General features: G+C 35.4%; 1 protein-coding gene across 1 annotated transcript in view; it reads left to right on the forward strand.

The window, feature by feature from the left end:
* Nucleotides 1–23,274, forward strand: part of LOC139497715 (uncharacterized) — a 36,287-nt gene that overhangs the window by 5,505 nt on the left and 7,508 nt on the right. Inside the window, exons 4-5 of the mRNA XM_071286285.1 lie at nt 3,213–3,413; nt 6,606–6,788. Coding sequence (XP_071142386.1) covers nt 3,213–3,413; nt 6,606–6,788 — 384 coding nt within the window. The remainder of the gene's footprint in view (nt 1–3,212; nt 3,414–6,605; nt 6,789–23,274) is intronic.

A 23,274-nucleotide genomic window follows, 5' to 3' on the forward strand; every position in this document is an offset into this window, starting at 1 on the left:
TTAAGAAACATACGAGACTAATACAGGCAAGACACTTTTGGTTGGGACTTGCTCAAACACGCAGCGGAGTTAGACATATTTTGTGAGGTTTAAATCCCCCCTTATGCATTTAGCTAAAGTAGAATAAACACGTACATAGCAATAAGCACAGTAAACCTGAGTGAAAAAGAATACCGAGTTCGATGTCAAAATATATAGGTGACAGAAGAAGAAATTAGTAAAATGACAATGTTACATCAATTTACAAGAACTACTAGCAACAACTGACATGCCAGCTACAGACCTCAGTTAACCTGTTTAAAAAATCATGTCTCCATCATATGAAAGTCAAGCACAATGTCTCTGGCTGGGGCCTTAGTATCACACCATCTTAAATAAAGGCAACAGTAGCATACCGCTGATCGAAAGTCATACATCGATTAAGAGAAAACAAATCCGGATTTCAAACTAAATCCGAGAGAAACACACCAATTATAAGAAGAAAACAACAAAACAACAGAATCACTTCAGTGCAACAAAAAAAAACCGACAATGTTACACATACAGAAACGAACTATACGATAACAACTGTCATTTTTTCCGACGTGGTACGGGACATTTTAAGAAAAGATAACAGATGTGAAGTACATAAAATGTACGTTCCATGTCAACAACAAAAAATATGTCAACTATAATGACCTGAAAAAATGTTGTATATATATCCGTTCTGAATAAGTCTGTTTAAAGGTTTGCACGTGAAAAACCTGAACGTATAAGATGGCTGTATGTTGATTGACATTTTCAAATGCTGTCATATACGGATGGTAATATTTAGTAAATATTTTTGCTATTTTGTGATATCGAAAATCCCAGTGGAATATTTTTTCGGTAATACCGGTTTGTTTTCCGATGCAACGAATTAATTTATTTTTATTTTCAAATATGCATCTTTAATTACCTAACCGCAGTATCGTAACTACGTATACAGATGAAGGCAGTCCTAACCTGTACAGCAAGTTAACTTGCTAACTATAAATTTATATTGATATTGTGTTGTCTATTATGTATCAAATGTTCTTCTCATCCATATATACTCGTTTCAACATCTGTAAGGCAATCGTCATAATAGCAAAACATATCTCTTGTCCAAAAAGTGGATGAACTTGTTGGGACTACAACATGCAGGGTAAATGTTCCATATATTGATGCCTCGTTGCAAGCATATCCATTGATCTGATTAAAATATAAATATTTAATCTTGAACCCACTCTCTGCTGCTTGTTTCGACCTTTGTATTTTGAATTAAGCAGTTGCCTTGACGTATTGCAATATCGGCTTCTCGTTTAATACTTGCCTCTAAGTGATCGCAAGGGCCTTTGCCGTATCCCAAATCATGGTAACTCTACCGACCATAAACACCCAAATCTTCCATATGATCCGTCAACATTTTAATATTGTTTTGTTACGGTATTGACTAGTTAGTGAGTCCGTCATATACTGAACTGTATCTGGCATTCTATCTTGACCAACGGCATGGTTTTTGTCAAGATTGTATATACAACTGTAGCATTTTTAGACATAACGTCATAAACAACTACACATCTTTGTAGATGTTGTCCATTATCCTTTTGGAAGTAAACTATCATTGTATGTAGACTCACCACTTTTAAAGACCATCAAAATCTTTAAAAGGGAGTCAAAAATTGTTGCACATTCAGTCTAAATTGTTTTTATAAGATATAGCCCTACCCCTTAAATATCTTCTTTAAAACAATTGGAAAATTAGAAACCCCTGTCAAAAGTTTCTGAGTAAACACAATAATCTTGTTATTTGTGTGATGCAGCTCTAAATAAATGTGACCTGGATTCGCACACAACTTTCATGACACAAATGGCTGGCCTCAAATGATTTATTTAATAGTCACAATTTATGTAAAATGTATTTAAAAACCTTAAACTGAAACTATGTTTTTTTTTTTCTTTTTCCATGTCCCAGAAATAAGATACTGGAAAAAAATAAGACCATATTTTCCATCTTTAATTGTCCCCTGATCCTATATAACACATTTGTTAATTCTTGCCGGGTGGCTCTTTTCTTATACTGTTTGCTGATATTTAAAAAAAAATACCTCCATTTTAACTTACAAGTGTATGAATACAAACAAAATGACCTTTCTGTGTCCCTCTTTTAAACTTTAAATTGAAAAACAAACTTTTTTAAATTTCATAAATTTCAATTTCAATTAAATTTAAAAGTTTAATTCGAATTTTAAAAATAATGACAACTTTGTTTTACTTATTGAATTTTGAAGTCTTTAGCCATTTTTCATCCATGAAAGTTTAAAAATAAGCTTACAATTGCAGATTGAAGTGTTCAAAACATGTTCTCTGACAGGAACGGGGACCCAATTATTTGCCCCATTGAAACGCATTGAAAATCATAGTAAATAAATGGGATCCTGTTCAATAAATAATTTTGATAGCCACCATGGGACTTCTGGTTCATGTTAGGCATTCATTTTTAAGTGTCTTTGTACAGTCTCAGTGCCTAATGACCATCTTTCCGTTGCCAATTTTTTTTTGATTGACAACAGGGTCAACCGGTCTTGTTCCGGAAAAGAATAAAGGCTAGAATTCAGGCAATTTACTATGTACTTTACATTTAAATCAATCAAATTTTAACAGAAATTCAAACTAGAAAGCTTACCCTTTCAAATTAATCTACATTCAGTTACAGAACTAGTGTAAAAATAACACTACACAATTTTAAACAAAAGTTATATATTTTTTTCAAGAACTACAATCGCGGGTACTTGACTAGTTGCCGTAACTGGGATTGTATTCCAAATATTCATGATTTTGGAAATAAACACATAAAAATTGCAGGACTGGAAAAAATCGTACATAACAGTTATAGTCATTACTAGAACATAGATATTGAAATGATAAGATCGCATCAAAAGACGAGAACAAGTCTTTCATGTCTATATTGTTAAATCCTACAACTTAAAAACTTAGCGTACAAAAGATGAAAATCACTTGTACTCACTGACAGTTAAAATTATTTGACATAACTATAGAAATTGAACGAATAATGATCCAGAATAAGTGTTAAAAATTTGAAGTATAATCGTAAAGAGCAGGCTGTAATTGGTCGCTGATGTGACATCTTTAATGTTAATACTTAATGCACAGTTTTTGTTGAAAAAACCCTGATATTCTTAATGTTATAGGGTGCTGGAAAGATACATGGGGAAAACACTGTACAGAGTCATGTCCAGCGAATTGTATCAACAAAAACTGTTACCCTGAAACTGGTTTATGTGTTTGGGGATGTGATTCACATAACTGTTTACATAGTAAATGTGATATACAAACAGGTGTTTGTACTGACGGATGTGTTATTGGAAGAGCCGGACAGTATTGTAACAAGCGTGGGTATTTTCAAATAATTGGACATGATTATATAATATACAAAACAAAGTTTGCTTACTAATTTCAAACTCTGCTAGGCTATTTTGTTCACAAGTGTTATTTACTTTATTTTGTTTTTGTTTTTAATAATTCAGTGTTATCCATTCGATGGTTAGACCTTACGTTTTCATGCTATTTTTTACTCTTATGTATAGTCTGTTAAGGTGTTTAACGAAATAGCAACACCTCCAGAATAAGTTTCCTTTTGCAAAAAATAAATAAACCTATCCCATTCTCGTTTCCATGCAGTTTCATATGATTCAGCAATGTCTGCTTTATGTAAGAAAATGATGTCACCTTGAACTTGTGTTAAGACAATGAAACATTGGTGTATGTTTTTTTTTTGTTTTTTTTTTAACGATAACAAATATTTTATTCAATCATTTCCTGTTATATAAATACCTAAGTAGCCCAGGTTGCATACTTAGGGGTCCTTGTTTTTTAACATCCTCACTTGACCAGGGAAAATATCAAATGAGTTTATACAATGGTTTTACATACATAATTATATTTAAATAACCATTACAATTGATTTTCCCACCTGATAGGATCACTGTATAACATCACTATCGTATATCCGGTTCATGTGTTGATTTAAACTTGAAATTCTTTAAAATTTGATTGCGAAAATAAGTAATTGTTTGACTTGAAGAATTTTGATGTGATTGAACAGAATTTGAAATTATTCTTTAAAAATATATATGGATTATAAAAAAGGATAAAGCACATGTGGTGAGTACAAATGTATTACATAGGATAATATATGTGGTATTTTACTTATGTAACTAATATGCACAGACATAGATTCAAATAATAATTACAATAAAAGATATTGTTTTTTTCTTTCTGTTATATAATAACATAGTGTTCACTACTTTATACACAATATACAATAAGATAAGTATATATGGAATCGAACACACCTTTCGTGTACAGCAGTAGAGCTAAGTACATCTTCCTAAATTTTTTCGATAAAGAGTTTAATTTTCGTTTTGCATATAGACTTTATATCCGAGCGTAGCAGAAGAAATTTGAATTCGTTTTTCATGTGCATTTTTAGCATAACCTGTATAGACTGCACATTCAGTTGAATTTTATCAAATTTGCATTTATTACGTATTTTCCAAATAGCCCATTTGAAATAAAGTATAATTGCATTAACAATGAAAGTACTCGAATTCTTTGTACAAATTCCTAATAAAATATATTTTTCAACGAGAACCTCGTCGTTTATAAAGTTACAAAGTTGTAAATTTCTAACAACCGTTTCTATCAATGGTTTAACATTGGTACATTGATAAACTAAATGCTCAAGCGTTTCAATATTGTTAATTTCATCACATTTGACATTTTCCATTTGACATGCGCATTATTTTCAGTCTGTTTTCTGTATATATAATCCTGTGTATACATTTCCATTGAAATTCTTTAACTTTTCTATTAATATTCATTTTACTTAGATTTAGCCAAATTTCTTCCCAATTAATATACTAGCTATACAAGTTTTCCAATTTTGTTTGACACTTAGGGTTTTCAATTATGTTAATGTTTAATTGAACATATTTTAATGTCAAATCCTTGATTTTAATGATTTTATTGTCTGGATTTAAAAATTCAAGTGTTTCAGAAATTTTTATTTTGTTGCTTTTTAAAGCAGGTTGATCATCGTTATTTTTTAAAATCTGCATGAATGTTTGTGGATTTGAACTTTTAATTCGTGAATATTCCGAAATACAATTACGTTTATATTTTAATTGTCTATATATTTCATTGCACGATATAAAATCTTTGGTATTATCGTCCCATATATCAGCAAGAGTTTTGATCTGACTTCTAGAAAAGGAAGAATAAAATAAAGTTTTGCCCTGAAATAAAATATTTGAGTTTCCAAATAATCGCTGTTTCTTTACTTCCATTACGTTAAATATATTCTGTGTGATCTTTGTCAGTTTTGACCACGATTGTAAAGCGCTTCTGTAATAATGTGGTATGTTTTTTATTTTATGACCTGAAAGGTCAAAACATTTACACAGAAATAGTTCATCCTCAAATTTCTTATCACATTTTTTTAACCAAAATTTACCTATTGCATTCCAACTAGGTAATGGCTTATGTAATATCGAATATAAAGATTTGATATATTTACTTTCTATCCAACTATCTAAATTTACCATTCCCATGCCCCCCTTTTTAACATCTAAACAACAAACCTTCCGGTCTACTTGATTCACTTTCCCATCCCAAATAAAATTCCATATTATCTTATTCAATTCTTTTTTGTATTTTTCGGGTATACCTCTTATTTTTAACTCATAACCACACACTGATATAATTGAATTTTTAACAATAAGGACTTTTCCAGAGTAAGTCAATTTTCGACTTTTCCAGACGTGAACACAATTTTGTACTTTTTTCTAATATTGATTTCCAAATTTTGTCATTATCAATGTTATAACCATAGTGAATACCTAGTGTTTTTATGTTATCTGTTGTCCAGCTTATCTTTTTAAAAGTAGGTCGTCTGCGTTTATTTGCGCCAATATTTATTCCCTTAGTCTTTTCGTAATTAATTTTAGAACCCGATGCCTTTTCATATTTGTCTAATATTTCAAAAGATTTTTTTACAGAACTTTCATTTTTATTAAATAATTTGGTGTCGTCTGCAAACATATTTAATTTAGTTTCTATTAGCTCCCCATTTTCTTCCCCAGGCAATATAATGCCTTGAATGTCTTTTTCTGCCCTTGATGTATGTTTATACGTATTCCTATATATAAACCAGAAGATGTAGTATGATTGCCAATGAGACAATCTCCACAAGAGACAAAATGACACATAGAGAATAGAAGTCATTAACAATTAGAGAAGTTAAATTTATACAATAATAAGCCCCTGTGTAGTTTTTGATTCCACGCATAATACACGTAACATACATGGAGTGTTAACTTTTCAATTTTCTTATTCCCCAAATACTTCATAATGAATGTATTGTATTCGAAGTTTAAAATCCCAAAATTTACGTTAGCTTTACACAAGTTAGTAAGTCAAAATTGTTTTACAGACATTAGTACTCTTTTAGCATCCTTTAAAAAATAACACGTATTTTAGTTCGATATGGCAATCTATAATACAATATACTTACTTATTAATAGGCAATCTGGCTTTTACTGGGAAGGCTACACAAAATCCCCCAAACAACAGTTTTCCGGCAAGATGGTCGATCGACGGAAACAGGAATTCTAGCAAATGTTCTAGGACAACTGGAGTAAATGCTTATCTTCAAGTCGATACAAAATCATTAAGTGTCATCAATACAATTTATTTAATCTTCAGAGGTAATTATTAATTAAACAATAAGTGTGATGTTTTTATACTACATTTACGTTTCGGTTTTTATTATATTAGTTCAATAAAGGCAACAGTAGTATACCGCTGTTCGAAATTCATAAATCGATTGAGAAAAAAAAATCCGCGTTACAAACTAAAACTGAGGGAAACTTATCAAATATAAGCGGACAATTACGACACAACAGAAGCACAATACTAATATGTAACACACACAGAAACAAACTATAATATAACAATGGCCATTTTACTGACTTTGTACAGGACATTTTAAGAAAAAAAGTGATAGGTTGAACCTGATTTTGTGGCTAGCCAAACCTCCGGCTTTTATGGCAATGTTAAATAGAACATTAAAATGACAACATTACATGACAGGACTACAATACAAATAAATAGGAGAACATAAAGGGACAGAGGAACACACAAATAATAGCTATCAAAAGGTACCAGGTTTATAATTTAATACGCCAGACGCGCGTTTCGACTAATCAGTGACGCTCAGATAAAAAAATGTCGAAAGCAAAAACAAGTACAAAATTGAAGAGTATTGAAGACCAAAAGTTCCAAAAAGTTGTGCCTTATACGGCTGAGGTTTTTCTGTCTGGGATAAGAACATCATTAGTATTTAGAATTTTGCAAACAGTAAATCTATTAAAATGACTATATAACAGATATACATGACAACACCGAAGTGCGGACTAACAACAGTGTGCTGAGCCTGACTCAGCTAGTATAACCATGGGATTGTATCGCAATCTCGGCAAATTATAAAGAATAAAAACTTGTGTGTGAAGCTTGTAGATTATAATTCCACCAGAAATGATACAGGAGTTTTACAGAGTGTGTAATGTTTGGTAAACTGAAAGAAATAAAAATACAATATTTTACAATATGTACGAAAGAAATATATGAATGTTCAATGCAATAATGATATCAAGTCAAAAACGAAAGTAGAATTCTCAGTTCAATTGAATTTCATAGAAATAAAGAATTACAGTTCGTATTGTTGAATAAACGTGGAATCCAAGTTAACGGAATTAACGGTATATATATTTAACAGTTTATAATTGATTTGAAACGTACTTGACGGTGATTTGTCACAATATCCGCAGGAGCAGTTTTGTCGTGGCATCCATTTGCAATAGACCGGTGAGGAAGAGAAAGTAAGCACTAGTGAAAATACGGAGAAGTCCAGATTATTTCCGGAAAATACGGATGTCTAAAAATCCAATCCAATAGACTATACAGTTAATATAATTGCGGATGTGATCCAAAATACTCCCCGTCTGAAATCTACCTGATATCACTATTATTCCATAAGATAGAACACATGTGAATGTCACTATATAATCCAGAGATATATACATATATTTACACAAGAGTGTTCTCTATGAGAAGAATCATGTCCACGATAGGGCGTGTGTAGGTTGTGCCTTTTCCATTAACGATAACTCGCACTTCTGCTTTTCGGACATGTTCGTCTGAACTTTTAAATGAGTTCACTATAATTCCAACGGGCCATTGGGTACGGCAAATGTTTTTGTCCTTTAGGAGAATGACGTCTCCCTCGATGAGATCACGGCGATTTTTGGTCCACTTTCGTCGTTGTTGTAGTAATGGCAGGTATTCCTTCCTCCAACGGGACCAGAAAACACTGGCCAGAGCTTGTACTCTTCTCCATTCGGCAAGATAGAGATCTCGTTTGTCGAATTCCCCAAGATGGTCTGAAGTGAAAACGTAGTCGGTCTTCTGTGTCAATAGCATAGCCGGTGTTAATATTAACGGATTCTCTGGATCTGTTGATACCGGTACCAGAGGTCTAGAGTTCACTATCGCTGAAACTTCTGCCATTAGTGTGTTAAGCAAGTCATGCGTAAGGCTTCTTCCGGCTGCATTTAGAAGCATATAATCAAGAATTCTCCTGGTGATACCAATCATTCTCTCCCAGGCTCCACCCATGTGGGACGAATGCGGCGCATTGAAGATCCAAGTTGTACCAGAATTGTACAAAAAGTTCTTGAAGGGTCCATCTTCAACGTTGATTGAGTCAATCTTTAAATCGTCGATTGCGCCAATAAAGTTCGTTCCACGGTCAGATCGGAAAATCTTAACTTGGCCTCTTATAGCGGCAAATCTCCTGACAGCGTTTATGAAGGCCGAAGAACTCATTTCCTCGATTAATTCAATGTGAATAGCTCTTGTCACTAAGCATGTGAATAAAATTGCCCAACGTTTTGAGTTGGCGTATCCACCACGTGTTTTACGTGAAACAATTGTCCAGGGTCTAAAGGTGTATATTCCAACGTTAGTAAACGGAGGTGAAGGTTCAAGACGGTCCTCTGGCAAATCAGACATGATTTGATACTCGGTTCTTCCTCTGAGTTTGCGGCATGTCACACATTTGTGAATAATAGATGAGATCAAGCGTTTTGCTCCTACGATCCAAAATCCTGCGGATCGAATCGCTCCATCTGTGAAATGGCGACCTTGATGTTTTATCTTGTTGTGGTAGTGTCGAACTAATAATGTCGCTACATGATTGCGTCCAGGGACGATCAATGGTTTCTTTTCACGGAGGTGCAAGTCAGATTTGGCAATACGGCCTCCTACTCGTAATAGTCCTTGTTTGTCCAAGAACGGATTGAGGTTAGCTATCGGGCTCCGCTTATTAATTTGTTCCTGACGTTTTATACAATCTATTTCATCTCCATAAACTTCATGTTGTGCAGATATTAAGATGAAATTTTCGGCATCCGAAAAACTATCCAGAGAAGTCATTGATGATGCCTGTTTTGACCCGTGTAAACGGGAGAAACGTTCCAAAAAGGCTATCGCTCGCACAAGTGATGTCCAGTTGGAGAATCGATTGAATCTATCAGTTCCGATACCTTTATGCTCAGGTGTGGAACATGTTTTTGCAACATTAACAGTTGCACGGATTTCCCCATCTTCTTCTGGATCTATTAGCTGGTATATATCCTCAGAATTCTTCTGTTCTGAGGAAAGAAGTTGTTTTGGTCCTAATAACCATTCGCTGCTGTGAATTTCATGGGATGGTACGGACCTTGTTCCCGAGTCTGCGGGATTACGGTGAGTTGGTACATAATTCCATTGACTTGGAGAGCTAAGTTTCCTTATTTTCTCTACTCGATTGGCGACATAGATGAAGAACCTTCTTGTCTCGTTACTTATGTAGCCTAAGACTACTTTACTGTCTGTGTAGAATTTTACGGTGTCTATATGTAAATCTAAATTATCCATGATGGTCTGTGTTAACTCGACTGCTAATACTGCAGCAGATAGTTCAAGACTGGAATAGTATGACCACTTGTTGGTGCAACTTTAGCTTTCCCAAGAATGAATCCTATGTTTGGTTCACCACTACTGTCGGTCGTGCGTAGATATGCAACAGCTGCTATGGCTTTTTCTGATGCATCAGAGAAGACATGTAACTCCTTTGTGGCGGTTTTGCTGAGATACGGCACGTAGGTACGTGGAATGCGCAATGTTTCGATAGCAATTAGAGTATCTCTCCAAGATTTCCACTCATCTGCTGTCTCATCAGTGAGAGGTTGGTCCCAATCGACGGTTTCTGATACTATTTTCCTCAGTAGGAGTTTCCCTTGTATAATCACCGGAGCCAAAAATCCCAGAGGATCGTAGAGACTGTTTATCGTTGATAAAATTCCTCTCCGAGTGATCGGTTTGTTTTCTGATGATAATTGAAATAAGAAGTTATCAGTGTTTACGTCCCAGCTGAGACCAAGACTACGTTGTAGAGGTTTGCTGTCGCATTCTAAGTCTAAATCTTTAAGATTTGAAGCCAAATCACTGGCATGAAATGCAGACATAACTTCCGCGCAATTAGAGGCAAACTTGTGAAGACGTAAGTTTCCATATTTTGCTAATGCTTGCTGTGTGTCCTTCATGAGCTTAACAGTTTCCTCCTTAGTAGGACATGACGTTAGACCGTCGTCGACATAGAAGTCTCTTGTAACGAAGCTAGTCACATGACTGCCAAACTCTAGTTCTGATGCTTGAGCTGCTTTTCTGAGTCCAAGCGTAGCAACAGCAGGTGACGGACTATTCCCGAAAACATGAACTCTCATGCGGTATTCGACAAGGTTCTCCTGTAGGTCATTGTCTTTATGCCATAAAAATCTCAGGTAATTACGGTGGTCTTTTCTGACAACGAAGCATTGAAACATGTGTTGAACGTCTGCAGTTACTGCGATCAGTTCTTTCCTGAAACGCAGCAGTACTCCCAAGAGATCGTTGGTCAAGTCTGGACCTGTAAGCAGGACGCTGTTAAGTGAAACTCCGTTACATTTGGCGGAAGAATCAAACACACCTCTTATCTGATCGGGTTTCTTTGGATGATAAACACCAAACAATGGCAAATACCAGCACTCCTCATGTTCGTGCAATGGTGGAGCGAGCTCTGCATGATTATTGTCTAGGATCTTACTCATAAAAGTAAGAAAGTGTTCCCGCTTAACTGGGTTTCTATTCAAACTGATGTCTAACATATTAGCACGATGAAGAGCTTGTTTTCTGTTGCTTGGCAATGGCTGTCTTGGCACTCGGAACGGCAACGGTGCTACCCAACTTCCTTCCGAGTCTCTTACAAATTCGTTGTCCATCTGCTTCATGAACATTTTGTCCTCATATGACTGTCCAGGCTTGTCATCGTTCCTTGTTTTTTCAAAGAGTGGCGATTGTAGGTCTTTCGTTACAGGGTCTGTGTAGTTTTCCCGGATGTCAAACTTGCTTGTGCATGGTTGAAAGGTTGAAGGTTGTCCTGTAGGCAAAATGTTGGTTATTTTGACATTTAACTCAAGAGGAACATGCTGCTTGTTAATGCAGGTTTCTCCTATCACTACCCAACCAAGTTTCAATTGTTGTGCATATGGAGTTCTGGGTGGTCCTATGCGCTGATCGAGGACATGGTGTGCCTCTATAAGGTCTTTGCCAATTAAGAGAAGAATTTGGCAATTTTCCTCTATTGGTGGAATGCTACCTCTAAGTTCTTTTAAATGAGGGTGATGCATTGTTACTTCAGGAGTAGGTATTTCATCCCTATTATTGGTAATATGATCACATTCAATCAGTACAGGAAGGTCAAACTTGTCATTATCATTGATTGATTCCATGACGAAACCTCTTCCTCTTTTGCCGGAAGTGACTACTTTGCCGGAGCATGTTGATAAAGTATAGTTTTCCGGTTTATCTTTGATGTCGAAAAGATTACAGAATTCGGGCGATGCTAGTGACCGGTTGCTTTGGTCATCAATGATGGCGTACATGCGAAAAACTTTGTACTGGTTATCTTTGTGATAAACATTCACAGGGAGTATTTTAGCACAAGATTTCCCACTATATGTATCTTTGCAGATCTCAGTACAGGTAGAGTTAACTGAGGTTGCCTTAGTTTCAGCCGATTCTATAGGCTCCCCGCCGTAGGCTTGCTTAGGCGAGCTAGACTGTGAACTTGCGGGTTGCTGTGGTCTAGTGATGTGAAGTGCGGTAGTGTGTTGTTTACTTCCACATTCTTTACAACTTATGCGTGCATTGCAATCCCGGCTTCTATGTGTGGTAGAATCACAACACTTGTAACATACATTGTTTTCTTTTAAAAGACCTTTGCGCTCCTCTATTGACTTGGCTCGGAACGCTCGGCATTCATTTAAGGAATGCTTTGTATTGTGCAGAATACAAAGACCTTGTTTGCTGGCGTCTCCAGATTGCTGCTCAACTGCTGTTTTATGAGCACCAACTTTAGTCCTAGGGTAAGGCGTAGACCTTGGCGCAGCAGCTTTTGTATTTGGTGTGGCTTTTGACCCAAAGATGAACCCAGGATCGTTCTTTGTTTTGCTTATTTCTCTAACGAAGGCAGAGAATTCTGTGAAAGGTGGAAAGGCAACCTCATATTTGGACTTGTATCTTGTAGCCATTGTGGTCCACTTTTCTTGGAGTCCGTACGGTAATTTTTCAACAATTGGATTAATCCCGGATGAGGAATCAAAATATCCTAGCAAACATCCCAGCTTGGGATTTTCTTTGTGATATTCTATTTCTGATAGAATGTCAGATAGTTCGTAGAGACGTGTGTTGTCCTTATTTGTTAAGGTAGGGAATTTGGTAAGTTTACTCAAGAGAGAGGCTTCCAACATTTCTGGAGCACCATACCGCTCGTCAAGCCTCGTCCATAATCTCTGTATACCTATGGTAGGATTATTAGCGTTCGACGCTCTTATGCTAATGGCGTGTTTTGCAGACTCTGGACCGAGCCACTTGATCAGTAAATCGATCTGTTCTGAGTCGGAGACTTGTAACTCATCAGTCACGTTCTTGAAGCTTGCTTTCCAAGTATGAAAGGACTCTGCCCGATCGTTAAAGCTTGTTAATCGGGAGAAAAGCAGGTCTTTGCGTAAGAGGAATCTAGTTATCTCTGATGTGAGGTTGATTTGTTGCTGGTGTGCAACAGGGATCTCTTCTATTACGCCTTGTTTTTGGTGTGAAACAGGGATCTCTTCTATAAAGTCTTGTTTTGTGCGTAAGACAGGGATCGCTTCTTTAACACCCTGTTTTTTGATGTTCAGTAGGGCTCTCATCTAAAAGGCCTAGTTTTTGTATGCCGGTTACTAATCCCAGGTCTGGGATAAAGGTAACTTCCGGTGACTTATTTTCGGAAGGCAAGACAGCAGATGTCTGTGAAGGCAAGTTCAATGCCACGGATGGCACGAACGCTGGTGCTTCGTGACTCAGCTCGATCTTGACAGGAATTTGTTTTGTCTTTTGAGGTCCCGTTACTTCCTTTACAACAGTAGACACAGGAAGTTTATTGACGAAATCTTGCACACGCTGGAGCGGGTCTTCCTTTTCGTCAGGTAGTTCGCTAAATGCTTGGCTGTCATCGTATTCCAGGATACGAGCCTCGGCTTCTGCAGCAGCAGCTTCTCTCTGTGCTTCAAGAAGGTTAAATCTGGCTTTCAGCTCGGCTTTTTCACGGCTTACCCGTACGGCTTCTTGTTGCATTTGAGCCTTCCTGCGCATAGCCTCTTGTTCTAATTGCACTTTTCTGTGAGCAGCCTCCTGTTCTAGTTGAACTGTTTTACGTGTACCTTCCTGTTCCATTTCAATTTGTCTGAACAGGGCTTGTTCCTCTAACATTGCTTCCTGTTGTAGGATAATGGCATGTTTCTCTACAAAGGCTATTTTAGACTTGGCAGCCTCTGCCTTGGCACGTTTTCTCCGTGCTAAGCTTGACATGTCTGACACGTTAGAGCTACCACTGCGTGAGGTTTTCTTACCTTTTGAGGTCTTTGATTTAGTGGATTTGGACTTTGTTAGAGCGAGGCGATGCTCGTGAAGTTTTTCCATGACCAGTTCCACTTTGGACAGACGAAAATCTAAAGAGAGTTTACACGCATCTATTTCTTTTTGACTCTCCAGTGTTCTGGTCCTTTTCAGAAAGTCAAGGTACTCATCTGTGAGCCTACGATAGTTATTGCAGGCTTTAACTAGTTTGTCCTGAGCTGTAAGGAGTTCCTGGAGCTCGTTAGGAGGCGTTGTTACTTCCAATAACTGGGATTCAATGTCTGTCCATCGAGCCTCTAGTTCCTGACAGAACTTGTCACGTTTTTCGGTGAAAGTTCCTTGTCTATTTTCCGTGAGGTCACGAACTCGCCTAGCCTCGGGAATTTCATCTGACTGAGATATATTAGATGGATTTTCTAATAGTTCAGGGACATCTCCTTCTTGGGGCTGTACCTCTTCTTGTTGTTCCTCATGACTGGGATCCATGTTGACTCAACGTTGTTAGGTTGCTGTCGAGTATACGCAAGATATGTAGTCCACTGTCAGTGTGAAGGTATGTACGTTGATACGTTGTCGTTCCTTGTCTGGATATGTAAAGACAGGTTGTCGTCAATTTACTGTGCTGAACCTGACTCAGCTAGTATTACCATGGGATTGTATCGCAATCTCGGCAAATTATAAAGAATAACAACTTGTGTGTGAAGCTTGTAGATTATAATTCCACCAGAAATGATACAGGAGTTTTACAGAGTGTGTAATGTTTGGTAAACTGAAAGAAATAAAAATACAATATTTTACAATATGTACGAAAGAAATATATGAATGTTCAATGCAATAATGATATCAAGTCAAAAACGAAAGTAGAATTCTCAGTTCAATTGAATTTCATAGAAATAAAGAATTACAGTTCGTATTGTTGAATAAACGTGGAATCCAAGTTAACGGAATTAACGGTATATATATTTAACAGTTTATAATTGATTTGAAACGTACTTGACGGTGATTTGTCACAATATCCGCAGGAGCAGTTTTGTCGTGGCATCCATTTGCAATAGACCGGTGAGGAAGAGAAAGTAAGCACTAGTGAAAATACGGAGAAGTCCAGATTATTTCCGGAAAATACGGATGTCTAAAAATCCAATCCAATAGACTATACAGTTAATATAATTGCGGATGTGATCCAGAATAAACAGAGTAAAAACGAATACATAAAACAACCTAATCCAGCACATAAAAAGTCACAGCCGAATTAGCGGAAGAGATCGACGCACAAAGTGCCGTCACATGTGAATTCCTAAAAATTTCCCAAAAATAGAAATTAATTAGGATAGAATTCAAGATTACGTCTGTAATACTGATATTCATTAATAACAATGGAAACTACAATACTTATTTATATAAAATTGTGGTAGTAATTAGATAATAAATTGTTTTATCTAGCTATGTTGGTGTTTCGTCTTAATCAAACTGTAAACAAAATATATCGTTATAAATTTAGTTCGACCAAACTAAAATCTAAAAAATGAACTGGGGGATTATTTATCTTTACCTTAACACACAAATACAAAAGAAAAAAATAAAGCTTACAACTACAAACGATAACACATTTGACAAAATCCGTTGAGAATGACAAATATAACATCAAAACTAAATACATTAGTTTTGGATGGCAAAGTACCGTGACACGTCTTATAGCATTGTAAATTCACACTCAGCAAAACAGTCATAATCGGGAATAAGTCACGTTCGGTAATTAAAAGATCAGACGACGTAATGACGAACCACAATCTAACGCGTGGTGAAAGTGTCCTTAGTTAGTAGAGACAAAACCGCATCGTATGGATCAACCAATTCGTGATGGTGTCCGTAGAATTTACGGAGCGTCATTTTTAATCTCTCCTAGTTAATTTGTTGGAGCAGTTTCTGCGTTAGTAGCATACTCCTGTATATGAAGTCTGTATAGTGTGAAAATGCACGAGCATAACGTATCAACTGGGGTAATATGCGTAATTGATTCTCCATAGTCGGTAACGGTAACGTTTTCTTCTGTTGCGCAGCCCATATCGTAAACTTGTATATGTATGATAGCTTGTTTCGAAGCTGAGACATTTGAAACATTATGATATCACATGTATGATTGCGTCATTTAATAACGACCGATCAAAATAGTGCTAAATATAGTTTGCAGTGTTACAGGTGAAACAGTTGCAGCAAGATTAAAAAAGAAATATCGAGTCGAAAAGATCAGTAACCAAGCCTTTTCATATAATATCAAGACCATATTAAAAGTTTTCATATCAGCGTATTTCTAACATACCGACTGTAGTTTCAATTGCACAAATATCATAAATCAATAATTTAGAGCTTGCCTAATAAAACAAAATGCTTACCAGTTATTCAGGACTTTTCAAAACATTTAGTTTGCCAGATTATGTCAAAAAGTAATGATATGTCTGGAACTGAAATAAGACAACAAAATTACTCAGGCTGTGTTATCATTTAATTTAAATGAATAAGTACTAGAACACACCCGCGAAATCGCGGGGAAATAGAGCGTATGTAAACTGTTACAACAACTATCACTGGAGAATTCCAGTAGATGTATCAAAAGTCAAAGGGACTTGTGGACTGGGCACAAATTTCTTTTGCCCTCCCCTTTTTCCAAATACCGATGTTTATTCGTTCTGTTTTTCTGTATAATACTCTGAACATACATTTATATTTACTATAATTACTATATAAGACGGTATAATACAAAATTGCGGGTATCCAGAGCGTGGTTGAAAGTATTAAAGTGTTGCCGAATGATTTTTTGTAAAAAAATTGACTGCAGAATTTCTGGAAAGGTAATAAAAGTTATAGGTACTTTGGGACAGAACAATTTTTTTTCAACCACTCTCCTTTTTTCCCCAAATTTCCAATATTTTGTTTTCTATCTATTTCAATATGAACATGCATTTCTATAAATAACGTGTGTTTGCTTTTTACTATCAATTCTCAGTTACCTAATCAATCCACGGCGGTCATTGATTTAGAAATATAGACCCTCTTTATTTAATATACTTAGTGACCCGATTAATATTTGTAAAAAAATATATGACTGAAGAATTTCAGAAATATTATCAAATTTACTTATTTACTTATTGTTGAGAGAAGAGAAGCGACACACAAAATGAGGTATTCTCGTTTAATAGTATAGATTATTGAGAGAGAAATCTAATTCTTGAAAGTTGTAATACGAAGAAAGAAAAATGCTTCTCCCTTGTGGCTTATCCAACTTCATTTAAACTGTTTATATTAGAAGCAATGAATCTCTAACTAGCTTAATAGTTGAATAGCAATGTTGTTTTCAAGAAGGTTTAACCTTCACCCTTTTTCACGGAGAAATGACAATATCTTGTGTTTTGCTCGTGTGCATTAAAAATAGTAATTCATGATTTTCTTAATACATGTGCATGTTTTTTGTTTGTTTATTTGCATATGATATTTACTGACCAGGGTCAAATCATTGGAGAAAAGCACACGTGATGATGTATCTCACTTTACTCGTGTGAAGTGTATTATCTCCCTTGATTATCAGTTATTCGTATAGACAAGAGTGATGATTACATAACAAAGACTATATTGTGTCATTTTACTTACACTTTAATAATATTACATGTTAGTTATTTCTTGCCTTTTTCAATTAAATAAACAATCATTTCGGATTTCTCGGGGGTAAACAAAGTTATGTTTGTGCCTAAAAAAAGTGTTCAGCCCCGTGCCAGTAATGCATTTTAAAAGCGAAAATTTCATTGCTTTTTGCTGATCTTTATCAATAATATGTATCTCAAACCATTTATGATAACTAGGTATAAATAAAAAACTACTGACCATCATTTTCTCAGTTTTCTGTGGTGTATAAGGTGAAATTATCTTAAGATATCTCTGGAATTTTTCTTAGAAGATGGGTCAATAGGCGTAATTGTTTCTCCATAGGCGGTAATGGTAATGTTTTCTTCTGTTGCTTAGCCCATATCGTAGACTTGTATATGTATGATGGCTTGTTTCGAAGGTGAGACATTTTTACACATGTAGTTAAATTTTCGGGGTACGAAGTGTGGTTCTTTTTTCCGTAAATTAGCAAACCCCGAGTATCTATTTGCCATGTGGCCCCTCATGGTAAAAAATCCCATTTTTAACACAAAAAGTTCTTTGAAAATTTAATAGTTTGAACACATTTAATAGCTCCATAGTTTTTACACATTTATTCTGTGTTCCCTTACTTTCTAATTTAACACAAATGGTTCAGCTCAGTCATTTGTTTATCTGCGAAATGTCTCACTACACACATATTTTTTGTTTACACGTGACTTTTGAGTTCCTTATTTCAAGGCGCATTAGAGATATTTGCCCAACTGAGATATGCAAACACCATACGAAGGGGCAGAGGGTATGTTACTGCTGAGAAATGGGAAATTGATAATTTGGAAGTTGAAATCGTCCCGTTTATCATAGATTTTCGTGTTAAGTCGTCCATCTGTGTCAATATTGAGGAAAAGAGCAAGGTATGAAGCAGTCTTTCTAGTATCTGTAGTATCCTTAATTTTAAGTTCAGTGGGATATATGAGATGTAAGTATTGGCTGAAATATGGGTTATTCAATGATAGGACATCATCAATACATCTGAAAGTAAAATAAAACAATTTCTTTTTGTCTTTTAGAAGGATCTGAATGAATTCTGTTTCATACGAATACAAACACAAATCGGCCAGTAGGGTGCATAATTAGTACACATTGGAATACCGACTGTCTCTTGAAATATAAATTCTCAAAACTCAACAAATATATTGTCATCAAAAAGTCCATCATTTTGATAGTATCATCTCCAGTATATTTTCTGGTAGATTCAGTGTAGTTATATAGAATATGAATTATTGTAACCCCCCAAAAAAGTTTTGACATAAGCGTCACTGATGAGTCTTCTGTAGACAAAACGTGCGTCGGCCGTAATAAATTATAATCCTGGTACCTTTGATAATTATTTATATCTACGATTCTCATTTTTATAGAAACATCTCTGTTTAATGAGATGGAGAAGTCCATCTTTCAACTGAGCATGGGGAATAGTAGTGTAAAGCGTAGAAACATTTAAAGTCTTTATGTTGCTGCAAAATTGCAAAGATTGTGATCGAAGATTAAGCTGTAGATCTTTCGAATTTATGAGAATGCACCTCTGGTTAACACCACTAGTAGAATATATCTTATCACAATATTTTTGAATAAAATTGAGAATGGAAATGGGGAATGTGTCAAAGAGACAATAACCCGACCAAAGAAAAAAACAGCAGAATGTCACCAATAGGTCTTCAATGTAGCGAGAAATTTCCGCACCGGGAGGCCTTTAGCTGGCCCCCAAACTATACTAGTTCAGTGATAATGAACGCCATACTAATTTCCAAATTGTATACAAGACACTAAAATTAAAATAATACAAGACTAACAAAGGCCAGAGGCTCCTGACTTGGGACAGGTGCGAAAATGCGGCGGGGTTAAACATGTTTGTGATATCTCAACCCTCCCCCTATACCTCTAGCCAATGTAGAAAAGTAAACGCATAACAATACGCACATTAAAATTAAGTTCATGATATGTCTGAGTCTGATGTCAGAAGATGTAACCAAAGAAAATAAACAAAATGACAATAATACATAAATAACAACAGACTATTAGCAGTTAACTGACATGCCAGCTCCAGACTTCAATTAAACTGACTGAAAGATTATGATTTCATCATATGAACATCAGGCACGATTCTTCCCGTTAGGGGTTAAGTATCATACCATCATAACATATATGAGAAGAACAAAACTCGTGTCATGCCAACAACTGTTTTTTTTAATAAATGTGATTAGTTCCGATGCAAAGACCATATCAGTGACTCAATATTAACGCCAAAATATGCGATCTTAAATGACTTGACAACAGTATCGTAACTATATCCCTTCTTACTAAGTCTATTCAAAGGTTTTGTTAGTGTCTGAGGTGAATACTGACACCTTTGTGCTTTATAAAGAATATTTCCATAAAAAAATGGATGTGAAATACCTGAACGTATAAGAAGTCTGCATGTTGAGCTATATTTACGAATGATGTCCTTATACCGATGATACAATTTAGTGAATGTTTTGACTAGTTTGTGAAATCGAAAACCCTTGTGTAATAATATTTCAGATATACATAAATTTCTCTCGTTAAAATCTAAAACATTGTTATATACACGATCGAATCGTACAAGTAGAGATACATACACTCCGTAAGATGGTGACAAGGGAACGTCACCATATAAAAATGGATAATTAACGATAGGAAATGAAAAATCATCTCTTTTATCATAAATTTTAGTATTCAGCTTTCCGTTAGTAATATAGATATCAAGATCAAGGAAAGGACAGTGGTCATTGTTGGTATAAGCTTTATTTGAAGTAAGTTCAACAGGATAAATGTCTTTAATATATACACATGAAAAAAGTATTGCAACACCTTGATTTTTTAAAACTTGAAAAATCAGCCTCTTTTTTTGGATGAAATATAATAAAATATGTGTATAATATTATTGAAACATAGTTTATGATAACATTGGCATTGAAACGAACAAAAAATGTTTGAAAAAAAAATGATTTATATAGCCACAATTTTAATACCAAAGTGGAGTGAGTGTTTTTGTACAAAAAAATGCATTTTACAACTTTAACTGTAGTCGAACTTTACAATGTAAGACATTTAAAAATTAATCCTTAGATGACTGTTCATATCATGGTTGATCGTTATACGCCAAAGAATTAGTACTTTGCGCGCAGCCTCCATTCAAACGGATAACCGCATCTAAACGTCTTCTGATTCCTGCCATAAATCGACTAATTTGTTGCTAAGGCAGCAGCAACCGTTTCTGATGAAGGGCATTGTTTATTTCATGATGTGTTTGAATTGGGGTTTCCTTTTGCGCACTTTCCGCCCAATGGTGTCCCAAATATGCTCGATATGGTTGAAATCCGGGCTACGATCGTGCCAAGGAAGATGGACCGAATTCCATGGGAACATTGGATCTTCCTCCACGATGATAATTTCCAACTTTGGCGAGCTCTGCACTACATTGGATACGGAAAACTGTGTGTCTGTTCGTTAGCAAAGGTCTCTGAAATGGTCTTATCGCACGATAACCAATAGCGATGAGTCGATCTCGAACAGTTCTTGTTAAAAGGCTCATGTATGGCCACCACTCTCTTTTTAGGATTGTCTTTAATGCAATGGGTTTCCTTCTGACCAACCTTCATTATGCTTGATTTTCCTTAGCAAATGGTATAGGGGGTCTTCATTATCTCGGAATATCTTTAACAGCGTTTATTGCCTGATTTATTCTCAAAACGACTTATAGTGAAATGGTGATGACCAACAATACGTGCAGTTTTTACAGCGACATCCCTGCTTCCCTTATGCTGATAATCTGCCATCTTGCTGCAGTTAAGAGTTGTCCTTAACTGCATCAATCAGTAGCCTGAAGTTTTTTTTTTCAGTGATGAGCTGAGGAATTCTGGTCCCTTGGCTAACAACTCTCTTAGTTGTTTAGTCGTAACGATGCCAAGGTCCCCAGTACTAACATGACCAGCTGGACTATAATTTTATTGCGACGATGCACAAGATTGGTATAGTTACATATGGGTGGAGTTCTAACCTGCACACAAGTTAACTTGGAGCAGACTTGTTGACTGCTTTCCAAGTTAACTTTTAAGCAGATACTCAAGTTGACTTCGTCGATGATACGCCAGACCTATTCCAGACCTGACCTGTGAACAAGTCTGCTATTGACCAGTCCTGAGGACAGGTCTGCCCAGACCAGACCTTTGATCAAGTCTTCTTCTGACCAGACCTGTGGACAGGTCTGCTACTGACCAGACCTGAGATTATGTGTGCTTATGATCAGGCATGGGGTTATACAAATTTGTAATTGTAATGCATGGTAATGCATTTAAATTTTCCAAGTAATTGCATGTAATGAGTAATGCAGCAATTTGTACATTACATGTAATTGTAGTTAAATGCAGTATTGGAGAAAAACGTTGTGTTATTTCATGCATAACATTGCATTACATTGCATTACATTGCATTACATTGCATTACTTTTTTCACATATTATATATCTTTCACAGATTTTTGGAGATATAGCTAAAGCAAAATTTAAGATTTTTAGATTAATTAAGAACATAATATTTTAGATGTTTTTCTTTTTTTTCTTACTATAAAGTGTTTATTTGTAGTCAAAACATCAATCATGAATACCTTGTCATGATTCAATTAACATCAAATTGACCATAGTCATAAAACACTAATTAGTTTGTTTTACAATCAATCTTTTTACCATTTTGACACTCGATCAGTATTGATTGGAAGCAATAAAAAACATGTATATTTATAAAAGGAAAAATTACATTTACGTTAAAATAGATATTAAACTTGATCTCTGTTATTTCTTTTTAGAGATGTATATCTTGCAATCCTTATCATTGCTTATGATATAAAAATGTAATAAGTGTATTATTTACTTGATACTTAAATTTAATGTGTATACATACGGGACTGTTATTGTATATGCTTAAATATTTTGTGATTGCACGTTGTTTTGTCAAAATGTTTGAATTTGTTTACAATTTGTTTGTGTCTTTCGATGTTGTGATGTTTTGTTACTGTTTCAGAAAAGGGAGACAGTTTGGTACCATTTAAACGTTTAATCCCACTGCAATTGCTTGCACTTGTCCTTAATCAGGAATCTGATGTTCAGTGGTTGTCGTCTGTTTTTGTGGTTCATAAATGTTTCTCGTTTCTCGTGTTTTATTTATAGAGTAGACCTTTGTTTTTCCTCTTTGAATGGTTTTACACAAGTATATTTTGGGGCCCTTTATATCTTTTTGTTGGGTCTGAGCCTAGGCTCCTTGTTGAAGGCCGTACATTGACCTATAATGGTTTACTTTTATAAACTGTGACTTGGGTGGAGAGTTGTCTTATTGGCACTCATACCACATCTTCCTATATCCATTAAATTACAATTACATGATTAATCAAAGTAATGCATTATATAACAATTAATTTTGCAAAGTAATGCATAAAATACACATTACACAG

Source organism: Mytilus edulis, chromosome 1 (genome assembly GCF_963676685.1).
Source record: "Mytilus edulis chromosome 1, xbMytEdul2.2, whole genome shotgun sequence".
Taxonomy (NCBI): domain Eukaryota; kingdom Metazoa; phylum Mollusca; class Bivalvia; order Mytilida; family Mytilidae; genus Mytilus; species Mytilus edulis.